The sequence below is a fragment of the Cynara cardunculus genome, assembly GCF_001531365.2.
Source record: "Cynara cardunculus var. scolymus isolate 2C chromosome LG 3, CcrdV1, whole genome shotgun sequence".
Classification (NCBI taxonomy): Eukaryota; Viridiplantae; Streptophyta; class Magnoliopsida; order Asterales; family Asteraceae; genus Cynara; species Cynara cardunculus.
This window is the reverse complement of record NC_037530.1, coordinates 37,859,837-37,874,880: the sequence shown is the minus strand read 5'-3', so window position 1 is coordinate 37,874,880 and position 15,044 is coordinate 37,859,837. Positions and strand designations below refer to the sequence as shown.

Below are 15,044 nucleotides of genomic sequence, written 5' to 3'. Positions count from 1 at the left end.
TATACACTTTAACTGTCATTTATAATAAAATGTTGGATAGTTTTACAGAGGTAAGTTATTATGCAACCATTTACATTTGTACAACCAATACAAATCAATTTCAACCGTCCATTTAATTTGATGAGTATGTAATTTTATTAAAGTTTTGATTGTTTTCTAATATAAAGTATTGATCATAATTAATAAACTATAGTCATCTTTCATAAATATTCAAATCATAATAAATGAACTATCGTTAATGGTTCAATCGGTTACTTAAATGTTTAAAATTTTAGATTTTAGATACCAAATAAAAAATTTAAAAATACATTACATAAAATAAAAATCAAATTAAAATATGTTACTTTTTCATGTAACTTGGCCATTATAAAACTACCAAATATATCATTATAAAAGATGTATTTTTAAATGGTATATCAATAAAAACGACACCTTTTCCTTCATTTTATCTCCCGTTCAAAAACAGCTACCACTTCCTCCTAATCAATTCCATCATCATCACAGATCATATTCAGGTAAATTTCTTCGAATCTCGTTCACAATCATCGTCATCACCATCGTCCAAATGGGGAGTAGACAAACCACCCACCCACGATTAAATTCAAGCGGAATTGTGGGAGATTCCATCGTCACTGACACTCTGTTCATTGCAGTATACACTTGACTACAATTTTGTTTTCTATATTCTTCTTTCATAATTTATCTCCTTTTGTTTAGAGAGAGAGAGAGAGAGAGACGATTAAGAAATGGATTTTTTGTTTTTTGTTTAGTGAGAGAGAGAGAGAGAGAGAGATAAACCCCCTTTTTTTGTGAGCTACAAGTCAATAAAAGCATATTTATCTGAATCACGCCAATACGTTCAGATATAAACCAGTAGTTGTGAAAGCAATTCATCTTTTTGGCATCTTCTCTGTTCAGCTTCATAAACAAAAGCTTAATTTCCGTATCCTCATCTCTTATCTCACCCATTAAAGATCTGATTTCTCATGATCTTACTTCTTCATTACCTTTCTCAAATTGGGGATTTTGGATTGATAAAACTCACCCCCTTCTTTTCATTTTAGGGGGTAGGTGAATCTTTTTTTGTTTATTAAGACAGAATTATTAGACACGATTCACGGAAATGGGTTCTTACGGAATGTTAGCAAAGAGGGTTGTGTCCACCGAAACACCAGTCATGGTTCAGGTCAATTTCACTCTCTTTAAGCCCTAAATTATGGTCTCAAATCCCAATTGGGTTTTCTTGTTTTGGGGAATTGGGTGTTTAAATTCATGACTGTTTTGATCTGGGTTTGCCGTCTTTCTTGATTTTTGTGTGTTTTTATTTATCGTTTTGGGGATATGTGTGTTAATTGTTTAAGATGAAACTGTGGGGATGTTTGCAGATACAAGAATTGCTTAGAGGTATCAATGGTGCCATATCCCTAGCTCAGGTTGTTTATCTTCTCTATGTTAATTAGTTGGTGTTTGATTTCAAGAAACTCTTTATTTTATCCTGATTACAGTCCAATTTTCAAAATTCACAAAGATCAATGAACATTTGGTTACTTTTTACTATTGTGTTCTTGTTTTCTGAACATCTTTTTTGGATTTCAACTCTTGCAATGGAGGAGACATGATGATGAACACATCTCCCTGATCTTCTCCTTCAAGTTTCAAAGAATTGGATGAATCTTCCAAGAAAGTAGGGTTTTTAAGATTAAAATCCATCATTTGGAGTTGGATTTGAAGTTCTCTGATGCATTTGGGATCTGCAATCAAGAAACATATTTGATTATTCTTTGCGATCTTTGTTTCTTTGTTGAAAATACAGGGTGTTGTGTACTGGCAACCACCAAAACCGGCATTGGAGAAGGTGAAAGAGCTTGTATGGGAGCCTTCAATCAGTCGTTATGGTGCCGATGAAGGTCTTCCTGAACTTAGGGAAGCATTGACTAAAAAGGTCTTCTTAAACACTATATCGATTATGGTCTTTATATGAATGTCTTCTTATGGTTTCATTTATTAGCTTAATACCATTAAGCACGGGCTATTTAGCTCAATGACCTTCTCCATAAGCTCATTATATAAAAATGACCCTCTAGTGTTTTAAACTATGGGTCTGTTTGTTAGCAGCTTAATGAGCTTAATGGGATTTGCAGCTTATTCGGTCAGCTATGTATGACTGTTTGGTAGTGGCTTAATGATATAGAAAATGGCTTATTCAATAAGCTTCTAGGGGGAAGCTTTATGCAGAAAGCCGAGTTTTTTCCAAACTTGCCCCTCCCAATTAAAAAATATGCTCCTTCCATCTATTGAGAAAAACCCTCCCAAACAAAAACTTCCGAATCTATACAGACAGATTAATCCACACAGACAGCTATATCCATACACGACTTAATGGAAAAATGCAGTTCAGATGAAGGTCCTTGAGCTAAATAAGTTATAGAAGGTCGTGTTCTTTATTGAAAACGCATTTAAGGTCATTTATCCAAAGGACCCGTATCATCATTTTCTTTGTTTCATTGTGCTCTGCAGTTGCGCGATGAAAATAAGTTATGCAAATCCTCGGTGATGGTCACTGCAGGCGCAAATCAGGTATCTGGGGCTGATTCCTTTTGCTTGTTTAGTTGATCAAGCTATAATTTTTAAGATCTTTTACAAGGATTTTACGCGATTATAATTTCTTTCAGGCATTTGTGAATATTGTTCTTGCACTTTGTGATGCTGGGGATTCAGTCGTTATGTTTGCACCTTACTACTTCAATGCCTACATGTCATTCCAAATGACAGGCGTTACCGACATTCTGGTGGGCCCCGGTGATCCAAAAACGCTTCACCCCGATGCAGGTTCAAGCTTTATCAGAACGACATATTTATTTACCTCATTTTCTGTTTCCTGTACATCTGAATTTGTTGTCGGTTCTTGAAAAAAGAGATTTTCATTAAAGGGATTACATTTGAACTTCAAACTTGATATGTTGACAACTTTTTTCTTATATGGGAGATAAAGATTTAATGGTGTACTCTATATTGGTGCTTCAGCAAAGGTGTGTAAAATGACACTTAGGGGCAGGTTCATTTCTGTTTGTTATCAACTTAATGAACTTAATGGGACTCACAGCTCATTCGGTCAGCTATACATGACTGTTTGTTAGTGACTTATTCAGTAAGCTTCTAGGGGAGAGTTTTATGCAGAAAGCCAAGTTTTTTCCAACATGGTCCTTCCCATTTAAAAAACATGCTCATTCCACCTATGAAAAAACCCTCCCAAACAAAAACCTTCCTTATCTATAAAGACAGATTAATTCATGCAGACAACTTTATCCATACAAGACTTGTTAAAAAAGCAACCAAACAATTAGGAACCTAAATATTTTAGGAACCACCTATTTTGTGAGTATTTAATCATCATGAATATCTGTCACAACATTCATAATGAATATTTTATCACATTATTCATCATGAATACTCACAAAAAGGGTGGTTCCTAAAATATTTAAGGTTCACTCATGGCACTTAAGAGTTAAGCCTGATTATAGATCAAGAAATCTTTATCTTTCATATTTTTCTGTTCCTCTGATTCCACTTCTGTTATGCTGCGCATTTGGATTTGCGGAAGTTTATATATCGATGGAAAGGGTTGGGTTCGAGTGAGAAAGGAAGTTATGATGAGAAGCGTAAGAAGATATCTCCACCCTTGGATCAATCCTAATTGAATGTCAACACTCATGAGGCCCACCGTGATGCAACAGATCAATTCCCTTCTAAAGCGCAATTCATGGGTGGGCATGAGATTAAAAGTGATCAAGGATTCAGATCTCTTCTTGCGCTTCTCACTGTAACTTCCCTTCTCACACATCCTATGCTTCGATGGAAATCTTTATCAAGTTGCTGTCTTTTTATCAAATTATTTCTCTTGGATTCGTATATCGCCTTATACAAATTTCATGAACTTTAGATTGGCTAGAAAGAACTTTGCGGGAAACTAAACCAACACCAAAGCTTGTTACAGTTGTTAATCCAGGGAATCCATCTGGCACTTACATCCCAGAACCCCTTTTGAAGGTACGCTCTCTCCTCTCTCTCTCTCTCTCTCTCCCTCTCTCTCTCTCTCTATATATATATATATATATCATGACAACCAAGGTTTTAAAAGACGGATCGCCCCTCGAGGCGGAAATATATTCACACCAAAGTATGTATATCTACTACACAAATATATATACATTTGTGTATAGGTGAAGGGTCGTGTGAGAAGGAGAATTAACTCTCCTTCTCACCAGAACGCAACCCTTCATGTACTTATATATATATATATATATATATATATATATATATATATTATATACAATACTAAATTATTAAGAGGCGTTGGCTCAGTGGTTCTTGACAAAGAAAAGAGTGAAACGTGAGATGGGTTGAGAGGGTGTGGAAAAATTGTTTGCTTTGAGGAATTTGTGGGTCAAACCAGACTTTTTGATTGAAAGGAGAAAGTACTGGCTTTTTTGGTTATTAAAATATTAAAAGTACATATTGGGACCATTGGGCTTTTTCTTTTAGTTTTTAAAAACAAAAAAAAGACTGTTATACTATAAAGAGAAGTACTACTACTGTCATAAAACTTGTAAAAAGATCAAAAAAACCATTACGAAAGCAGATTATCTGAGGGGTAGGCCTTGACACCACCTCACCATACTGTCGTGCGGTTTTGGGCCGCCTCAAAAGATTTTTTTTGAAACCATGCATGACAGGATGATTCTAATGATAGTTTAAACCAATGTTTTTTCTTCTTTTTTGGTAGAAAATATCAGATATCTGCAAAGATGCGGGATGTTGGCTTGTTGTAGATAACACATATGAGTAAGTGGCTTCGTTTGTCCAAGAACATCTTTGAAGTTAACTTTGTAGCAATGTTTCAAGATTGTATCTTAGCTGGAAATTAACCGTCACAAGTAACAGGTATTTTATGTATGATGGTTTGAAGCACTCGTGTATCGAGGGAAATCACATCGTCAACATTTTTTCCTTCTCGAAAGCTTATGGGATGATGGGTTGGCGAGTTGGATATGTAAGTATCGTCTCATTTTGACATGATATACGCTTATGGGGTCAGGTTCAAATAAGAATCGTAAATATATTGAGAACCTGAGAACTAACTACTCATGCTTTATTCATATTTAATGTCGTGATAAATATTCATGATGAAGATACATGATATTCATGGTTATTCATCATGAATAATACATTAGTTCCCAGGTTCTCGAAATATTTATGGTTTTCATTTGAACTTTTCCATACGCTCAAGGTCCAATTTTTTTGTTGGATTCTTGTGGGTTATCGAGCAACAATTTTCATATAGATTGAGGAGTACATCGGTTTTATATACAAACACACACTACAACAAAATGGAGTTCATAGGTCTGCCAAAAGTGTTCAAGTGTCCAAGTAGACTACTTTATAGGACTTAAGTTTATAGGACCAAACCTTTGTGTGTCCTACTTATAAGTGTTGTAATAAGTTTGTAACATACTTTTGGGTCTTTTAACAAACTTTTTAGGACGCTTTTGTCTTTTAATGTGTCCTATAAACACATCTTTTTATAAAGGTCTGTTGGTTTGCAGCTTAATGAGCTTTAATCGGACTCACAACTTATTCGGTCGGTTATACATGACAACTTGGTAATGGCTTAATGATATAGAAAGTGCCTTGTTTAGTAAGCTTTTAGGGATGAACTTTATGTAGAAAGTCAATTTTTTTCCAAACCTATCCCCGCGATCTAAAACACACTTCTTCCATCTATGAAAAAAGCCTCCCAAACAAAAACCTTTCCAATCTATACAGACATATTAATCTATGAAAAGACAATTTCATATCAATAGGACTTATTTAAAAACCAACCAAACTTTATAAGACACAATTTTCGTAAGTGGTAATATTATACTTTGTTTCAAAAGTGTCCTAAAAATCTTTTGAAGATGCCCAAAAGCGTCATGTAAACTTATTACAACATCTTTAGATAGGACACTCAAGTGTTTGGTCCCGTAAACTTAAGTCCTATAAAGCAGTCTATCATGTCACTCATGCATTTTTATCCTATAAACCCAATTTTATTGTACTGAGTAGATATTATGTGCCTAATCACTACAAATATGTTAAATTGCAGATAGCATTTCCTTCAGAAGTGGATGGATTAGCACCACAGCTCCTTAAAATTCAAGACAACATACCCATATGTGCTTCAATAATCTCACAAAGATTAGCCCTTCACTCAATGGAAGTGGGTTCACAATGGGTCACTGATCAAGTCAAAGATCTGGTCAACAACAAACTACTTCTTATTGATGCATTATCACCATTAGGGGAAGGTGCTGTTAAAGGTGGAGAAGGTGCCATTTACCTTTGGGCAAAGCTACCAGATAAGTTCATTGATGACTTTGAAGTGGTCCGTTGGCTCGCTAAAAAGCATGGTGTGGTTCTAATTCCGGGAACCCCATGTGGGTGTCCAGGTCATGTTAGGATCTCGTTCGGTGGTCTGGTGGAGAAAGATTGCAGACTTGCGTCGGAGAGGCTAAAGAGAGGGTTAGAAGAATTGGTCAAAGATGGAATGGTTTGACTTCGAGTACTCGGGGTCGAATAGTGGTCTTGAAAATGATGTGGTTCGATATCGGAATTCTAGAATTATAAGAAGTTTAAAAGATTGGAATTTTAGAATGAATGGAAACTTTCTGGTGAAACTGAAGAAGGTCTCTCTGTATTTTTCTATTTTCTTTTTAGATATGTATCTGTATATCTATATATTTATATAGGGTTGGGTTCACGTGAGACCAAGAGTTTTTCGTGAGACCCGTAAGACCTATTTATGTTCATTGATCAACTTTATAAGCTAATAATCTATGGTCTAAAGTTGCACAGTGGTAATTTTGTGATTATTGAGAATTCTCGTGGCAATTTTGTGATTATAAATGTTCAAATTGTAGATCTAATCCAAGGGTTGAGAATTGGTCTTACGGGTCTCACGAAAAACCATTAGTCTCACATGATCCCAAGTCATATATATACCTATCCACACACACAATATATATATATATATATATATATATATATATCCTTGAAGATCAACTTGTTTATGATCAGTTTGCATATTGATCATATGAATACAAGCAAAGTGGTGTTCTGGTTCACTTTGCACTTGGACTAATTCCAGGAAACTGGAAAACAGTCAGGAAAATTTCCAGTGATCTTGTTGGGACTTGGTGGCTTATGGTTCACTTGCTTAGTGTTGTTTATGGGCATCTCTTACGTTAACAATCTTGGAAATTCGTTACGTAAATAAAAAATCTGACAAAAGCGTAATATATATAAGGTCAGATTTAGGGAAAAACCGTAAAAAAAATTAAAAAAAACTGAGGAACATCTTGATAACCATTCATCTGGAAATTATACACATGTGCATACAAGTAATTGAAGTTGTTTCTTGGTTTTTATGCACATATGCATACCAGATAAATTTTGGTAAGCATTTGGCAAAAGACATCTAATACTTTCTTTTCTGTGTGCATTTTGACTTTTGAGATCAACTGTGATAGTTTTCAACTTCTAATTTCACGGTTTGGCATAGTTTTAAGCATGATTTGTATTTGAAGGTTAAGAACTTTGAACTCGGAAGTCATATCAGATAGTTTCTTACATACACACAGAACATTCCTTCGTATTGTGTCATTTTGCTAGGCTAAGGGGACCGCTGTTCGAAATTTGATGAGACATCAGATTTGTTATCTTATATCTGCTTTTTCGTGAAAAAAAAGAGATACCATTTAAATGTCTTCTCTTTTTCTAAAAGATTGTTCTATTGATGAGATCTGGTATTGATGCTAATGAGATCGATACTTTTTTTTAACAATACGCTCTTTGCTTTTCTTTATAATCGTCCTACAAACAAATAAAAGCTTCTTTTTCTAATAAATTGTAATCGTTACTTCCAAGAGAAATTGGTCAAAATAGTAAATTTCTTCGATCAAATTCATTTTTTAGTCATTTTTTCAATCAAATTCTCGTTCTAATCGAATCTGTGTAAACTTGGTTTTCAAATTAAAAGAAAAGGGAAAAAAAATTATTTACGTAAATTTGATTGAGGTATGCTTACATCAGCTTTTCAAATTCTGAAACAAAACTACACTGTTTCACCTGGTGAAAACAACAATTTATTGTTTAACATTAGCAACATTATGTTGTTTCACAATATGAAAGAACATTTTAGTGTTTCATCGTATTTCACATCAACTTTGTTTTGTCTTTACATTGTCAAACAACACTAGTTTTGTTTCACTTTAATGATATTGCATTATTTCATTGTGTTAAATAAAACTTTAGTGTTTACAGGTGATATTTTAATTACATTTTTTTTAATATTTACTATATTTTTGTTTTTTCATGTGATGTTTTTATTATTTAAAATAGTCATGTATATTTAATAAAAAATGTATGTTTTCCCATATGTTAATAGTAGATACTGTATATTTGAGAAAGTAACGTCTGAAAACTAAATTAATAATACACTAAACTAATAAAATATAAATGATTATTATCAATTAATAAAAATTAAAATATCTTATTAAGATTGAATTAAAACAAAATAATAATTTATTCTAGATTTTGATATATATGTATAAAAAAGGGAAATGAAAAATAATCAGAAAAAGAAAAAAATTACCATCATATCTTTCCTTAATTATAAACGAAACATTAATTAAGGTTGTTAGATTAAAATGATTAGATGGCTGAGATTGGTTCTCTACCTTTTCATAGTTTTCATTTGATTACCGTCCCCTTACAGATTCTTTTCATTTGTATCATGAATTAGTCACTTGGGCATCGTAGCAAATTGTTACAATACTTTTTCTTTGGGTAATCGTGGATTTTCGTACATTTTTCATGCACCGACTAATCCTTCCGACAACCACGAATGGCCTGGAGTTAGAGTTGGAGTCGTCGCAGTCGCAGGTGAACCTCCATAGCTTAACGGCTTTTGTAGTGCCTGGATTTGAACCTGAGGTAGATAAGATTTTTCACTACATCCCTCTAAGACTTAACCAGTGTACCACAACCAAGTGATTAATTGTTGAAACACTTGTTTTCTTACAGGGGCGGATGGCCATATAGGGGCCTTGGCCCTTGGTTTTATTCCCCGATAGAGTGAAACATCTCCAGTCCATTAAGGTTTTAAATATAAAATTATTTGGCCCCTTCCACTGTTTCTGATCCAGTCCATTTGTGTTCCGACTATGATTTTCTAGCTATCAGTACCGGTAGTGCAACTGCCACCACTAGTCATTACCTCTCAGGTTTAACTATAGGAGTCTAAAACGTAAAAGAGTCCCGCTTATTGAAGGTACTCCGCGATCCAATTCATTCTTGCTTTAATGAGAATGATGAGACCAGGGTATATCATATCTTTTGGTCTTTACAAAATAAGTCATTATTATTAAGACGTGAGTTTAGACTAATCAATATCTAAACGTATGTAACAAACTCGACTAAATTCTATTTTAGTAGATCATGAATAACAATATTAACTTCTTTTTTTATTAACCTGGATATCCAACCCGCTATGCGAGCCGGCTAATCCTAGGGCTACCACATACTTTGCAAATAGTCCGTTACAGTAGAGGTCTTTTAGGACGATTCCCATTGGGAGAAACCCTTCTTCATCTCCTATTTCTACAAATAGATCATCATTTGTACACCTAACATAAGAAACAGGTATGAGTGAAACAATAAAAACCCTAAAAATGATCAAGAATCTTGTTTTTTGTCTCATACCAGCATTCTAACCAAGAGATTTCCTTGCTACTCTACAAAAACCCACCAGAAACCAAACAAGAAATCTAATGGATTCTAAACCAACCCTCCATAGATTTATCAGGTTACTAGATTCCATGAACTCTTTTCTTGGATTTTGACAAAACCAATGAATTCAAGTAGATTTCTGATTAATCTATGAACTAGCTGCCAAGAAACATCCTTTTCTATACGATTTAATACGAATAAAGATTCGAAGGTGGTGATTATATGTTAAATTCCATTATTTCCTCGTTGTTTTACTCATTTTACGAATGATAAATCGGCTAAGAATCCACTTTAAAAGAGAGGTTTTGTAGCAGTTAGAAAATAGAAAGCCATTGTTCATCGAAAGAAGAAGAAAAATTAAGCTAGCTAGAAACTAAAGATTCAGACCAAGATGGGTTCAGAAGCACCATTTCAGCTTCCTACTGTTGATTTCTCAGACCTATATAAACAAGATTCAGACAGTCTTATCTGGGATTCAGCAAAAACTAAAGCTCTTCAAGCCCTTCAAGAATACGGTTGCTTTGAAGCAACTTTTGCTCAAATCTCATCTGATCTTCAAGAGTCTGTATTCGATGGACTTGAACAACTTTTCAACCTCCCACTGGAAACCAAGCAAGGAAACACATCTGATCGAGACTTTCATGGGTATATCGGACAAATCCCGTTCATGCCTCTCTATGAAAGCATGGGAATTGACGCACCTTACATCCCGGAGAAAGTTGATAAGTTCACCAGTCTCATGTGGCCTCAAGGAAACCCTAAATTTTCGTATGTGCACACACACATATGTAATTGAAAGACTGAAGAACACTCTACTAACAGTTCATCTATACGACATGCAGATACGCATACAAGTAATTTATAAGTAATTTTCCAGTATGCAAATGCGCATAACATACTCATATCTTTAATTACTTGCATGCACATGTATATACCATACAGATGAACGGTTATTAGGCAGTGTTCATTTTCATTTTTTTTGGGTTTTCCCCCTCCCCCCCTCTCTCTCTCTCTCTATATATATATATATATATATATTCAATTCACTACTTACTAGTTTCATTTCAAGATTAGTGGATGGTAAAAACAACATCTGTATGCAGGAAAAGTATCCAGACGTACTCGAAGAAGCTGTGGGAGCTCGATGAAATGGTGAAGATGATGGTTTTCGAGGGGTTGGATCTGGAGAAGTATTTGGATGAACACTTGGAAGCAACAAATTACCATCTGAAGGTGATGAAATATAGAGCAGCGGATCCGAGTGAATCCACCATGGGTTTAGATTCTCATGCCGATACAAGTATCTTGACGATCTTACATCAAAATGGAATTCAAGGGCTAGAGATTCGGACCAAAGATGGAGATTGGCTCACTGTAAATGTTTCACCGAATTCCTTCGTGGTCATGGCTGGGGAAAGTTTCAATGTAAGTATCCAAGAACACTAGTTACATAGCAAATTATGGTTAGTAGATTTAAGGGGCTGTTTAGTTGGTTCTCCATTAAGTCCTATATGGATAAAACTGTCTGTATGGATTAATCTGTCTATATAGATTAGGAAGGTTTTTGATAAATAGAATGAGTGAGAGGGGAGGTTTGGACAAAACTCTGATTTTTGCATAAGTCACTTTTTATATCATTAATCTAGCTGACTGAATAAGCTAAGTTGTGAGTTTCATTAAGCTCATTAATTAAGCTGCTAAGAAAGAGGCCCTATAACTGATAATTATGATGTTGCAAATACAGGTACTTTCGAATGGGCGATTGCATGCGCCATTCCATAGGGTGGTGATGAATGACAAGAAGACTCGGCTATCTGTCGGTTTATTTTCATTGCCTAAAATCGGGAGCCTCGTGAAACCCCCGAAAGAAATGGTGGATGAAGAATATCCATTGCTGTTCAAGCCTTTTGATTATGGAGAGTTCATGGACTACTTCTGTATGGCTGGTGTGAAGAAAGACACATATAGCCTCAAGGCTTATTGTGGTGTCTCAAACTCATGATCATAATCTTGAGGCAGATGATATGCATGTATTCTGAAGATTAAATAAATGATCAATCTCCTTGATCATATATATATATATATATATATATATATATATATATATATATATATATATATATATGCTTAAATTCTACTATTACTATATATATATACATGTATGTGGAAATTAATAAGCATTTTGTGCTCATTTTGCAATGTATAAAAGCTCTCAATTAATCATTCAGATCAATTAAGACATATATGCTCATTTCTGAGATGCTTGTTCGTTAAGAAAAAGAATCGGTTACAAAGAAAACAATAACAAACATATGAAAACGACACACAAATTTATGTTCTAACGGAATACGTGCATTTAATAAGCATTACGACCGTCTAAAAAAATCGCAACCATCAGAAGCCATAATAACTTAATTATACCATTAAACCGATTTATTTGAATAAGCATGAAAACTAATAAAAATAAGGAAAGACTTCATGATGATTCAGTTTCAGTGAATTTATATGTTACTTTGTCATTTTAATACCTTTTTTATTGTTTTAATTTGTAAAAGGGTTGGTTCACGTGAGACAAAACGTTGTGAAGGTAAAAAAAAGCCGAACCTTCATAGCAAAAACAATGTGAAGGTTATTTTCACGGTGTTTTGCTGTGAAGTTTCAAGTGTAAAAAACCTGTCACACGTGTCCATGAAAACAACCTTTCCCACATGATCCCAGATCAAGCTTTTAATATAGTATATGATCCCAGTCAATATCTATATAGGTTTGCACAGGTATAATATGACCTTCAAAAAGATCGGGACAAAGCCTTTCATGTCATGCTTTAAAAGTCGTTGCAGATTTGCTAGAAAAACCATTGTCATCGCGGTCATGAGTCGGATTTAGGGTTATATAATAATTTGTTGACAATTATGCCACTTCATTGATGTTAGCTAAAGATAATTATGGATTAATTATTTGTGTACTTGTCATTTTCTGGGTGTATGATTATATGAATGTCAACATCTATTACAATTCATGCATATATATCATCTTCTATTATTCTAATCAGGCTAATGACTGTTTACCAAATGTTTACCTGGGTAAGCGCTTACCAAGTCACATTACCTTACTGAATGAATATGACAAAGACCAAGAATCTTACCCGGTTAGAGCGAAAGTAAGGACCAAGAGTCTTACCCAGTAAGTGATGACGATGACTCTTACCATGGTTAGCGCTTACCGGGTAAAATATTACATACAATGTCTTTTTGGTGGACTCAAATCTTACCCAATAAGTAACGATAGTGTTGAATTTTACCGGTAAGTGCTTATCGGGTAAGTGTTTAGGTAAACGGCCCCTAAGAATCCACTTAAAGAGGAAGGGTTTTGTAGCAGTTAGAAAATAGAAATCCATTGTTCTAGAAACTAAGATTCAAACCAAAACCACAAGGGTGGTGCCGAATTGGTTTGAACTTGGATTCCAAAGATCAAAAATACGTGGAGGTCTCAGGTTCAAATCCAAGGAGGAATAAAAATACCATTGTGGCCACGGAGGTTCAAAGGTGGTGACTCCAGGCTACCCGCAAAGCAGGTGGTCATCCTAAGATTAGTCGGCTCATATAACGAGTTGAATATCCAGGTTAATAAGAAAAAGATTCAAACCAGATAGGTTCAGAAAGCACCATTTCAGCTTCCTATTGTTGATTTCTCAGACCTAAATAAACAAGATTCAGACAATCTTACCTGGGATTCATCTTGGATGCACACGTGCATTGGTTTTTTGGTTTTTATGCACTATTGCATGTTATGCTCCTGTACATATTCAGTGTGTTATCAGATTACTTGTATGCACATATGCTTATTTTTTGAGTTTTTTTGTTGAACATGACTGTCTCTCTCTATATATAAGTTCTGTTCATTTGTTATTAGTTTCATTTCAGGATTTGTTTTCTTTTCTTTCTTGAAAAAGATTCATTTCAAGATGAGTGAACGGGAAATTTATATAAATAGCCATTTGACTAAAGTGATTTCACTGTTTAACCACTTTATATACAAAGTAACTTATTCAAGAGGGTAAACTTTATGCAAAAAGTAAAGTTTTTTTCTCAAACGTGCCCCTCCCAATTAAAAACAAACTCCTTCCATCTATGAAAAAACCTTTTAAACAAAAACTTTCTCAATCTATACAACCAGATTAATCCACACACACACACACACACACACACACACATATATATATATATATATATATATATATATATATATATATAGAGGAGCGTTCAAATAAAAACTTGATCCATTTGTGTAAACCGTGTAAACCAATCTCATCCATCCATTTTCTTGATCAATGACTAAGATTACTTTACTTTATTTTAGGAAATTAAAAATTAAAAAATAATAAATATTGATTTTATTTCAATCATAAGGGCAAAATTGGTAAACAAAGTTAACATTTTGTAACTCCTCGATTCTTTTTCCGATTCAATTCCATCTTAATCTCGTCTTCATCGCATGCAACCTTGAGAATCCGGGGAAGGTGATCTTTCTCCATTTTCGAATATAGTGTTACCAAAAACATCGATCAGCAGTATATTCAAGAAAAATGGTCGGCAATAATGGAAGTATGTCATATTTATTGATATCGTTTTCGATTTTATACAAACCGAACAATGAAATTGGAGATCATTGACGCATTGTAATCCCTTGGTCTTTTACAGGTAGGAGGCGTTTTAGCTATAGATTGAGGGAGATGAATAGTTTTTCAAAGTTTACTAACGATAAAGACAGACCCGTTGAACTCGATGATGAAGGTAACGACTTTGATTTCATTAACCAACAAATGAAGAAGAGAGGCAAGAAGAGAGTCGTTAATGATTCTACAGGTAATCCATTTCTGCATTTTTCGTTTTAAAGATGTAAATTTGTATAATAAATGATTTTGGGACAAAATCCATCTCTATGCGAAGAAACCTTTTCATTATGTATATTAATATATTATGCACCCGCTTCATCATAAATGAAACATTTTCATATGAACATTAATATATTATGCACCGGTTTCATTATGATGAAACWTTTTCATTATGCATATTAATATATTATGCAACCGCTTCATCATAAATGAAACATTTTCAAATGAACATTAATATATTATGCACCGGTTTCATCCTAATGAAACATTTTCATTATGCATATTAATATATTATGCACCCGCTTCAACATAAATGAAACCT

General features: G+C 34.1%; 2 protein-coding genes across 2 annotated transcripts; both read left to right on the top strand.

Moving 5' to 3' along the window:
- Window positions 1-813: 813 nt before the first annotated feature.
- On the top strand, window positions 814-6,755 carry LOC112509577 (aromatic aminotransferase ISS1). Its single transcript, XM_025114596.1, has 9 exons — window positions 814-1,186; window positions 1,386-1,433; window positions 1,814-1,942; window positions 2,518-2,577; window positions 2,673-2,829; window positions 3,941-4,047; window positions 4,784-4,842; window positions 4,942-5,050; window positions 6,146-6,755. The coding sequence occupies exons 1-9, from the start codon at window positions 1,124-1,126 to the stop codon at window positions 6,593-6,595; spliced, it is 1,182 nt and encodes a 393-aa protein (XP_024970364.1). The 5' UTR covers window positions 814-1,123; the 3' UTR covers window positions 6,596-6,755.
- A 3,464-nt stretch (window positions 6,756-10,219) lies between these two features.
- On the top strand, window positions 10,220-11,830 carry LOC112509226 (probable 2-oxoglutarate-dependent dioxygenase AOP1). The gene is made up of 3 exons (XM_025114083.1): window positions 10,220-10,596; window positions 10,932-11,253; window positions 11,573-11,830. The coding sequence occupies exons 1-3, from the start codon at window positions 10,220-10,222 to the stop codon at window positions 11,828-11,830; spliced, it is 957 nt and encodes a 318-aa protein (XP_024969851.1).
- Window positions 11,831-15,044: the final 3,214 nt, after the last annotated feature.

What these genes read in the sequence shown, in the direction of transcription:
- LOC112509577 (XM_025114596.1), top strand. Translation starts at nt 1,124, where the DNA reads ATGGGTTCTTACGGAATGTTAGCAAAGAGGGTTGTGTCCACCGAAACA. An exon ending in GTGCCATATCCCTAGCTCAG is followed by an intron (nt 1,434 to 1,813) that starts GTTGTTTATCTT and finishes TTGAAAATACAG; the next exon opens with GGTGTTGTGTACTGGCAACC. An exon ending in GTTGTAGATAACACATATGA is followed by an intron (nt 4,843 to 4,941) that starts GTAAGTGGCTTC and finishes CACAAGTAACAG; the next exon opens with GTATTTTATGTATGATGGTT.
- LOC112509226 (XM_025114083.1), top strand. Translation starts at nt 10,220, where the DNA reads ATGGGTTCAGAAGCACCATTTCAGCTTCCTACTGTTGATTTCTCAGAC. An exon ending in CAAGGAAACCCTAAATTTTC is followed by an intron (nt 10,597 to 10,931) that starts GTATGTGCACAC and finishes ATCTGTATGCAG; the next exon opens with GAAAAGTATCCAGACGTACT. An exon ending in TGGCTGGGGAAAGTTTCAAT is followed by an intron (nt 11,254 to 11,572) that starts GTAAGTATCCAA and finishes TTGCAAATACAG; the next exon opens with GTACTTTCGAATGGGCGATT.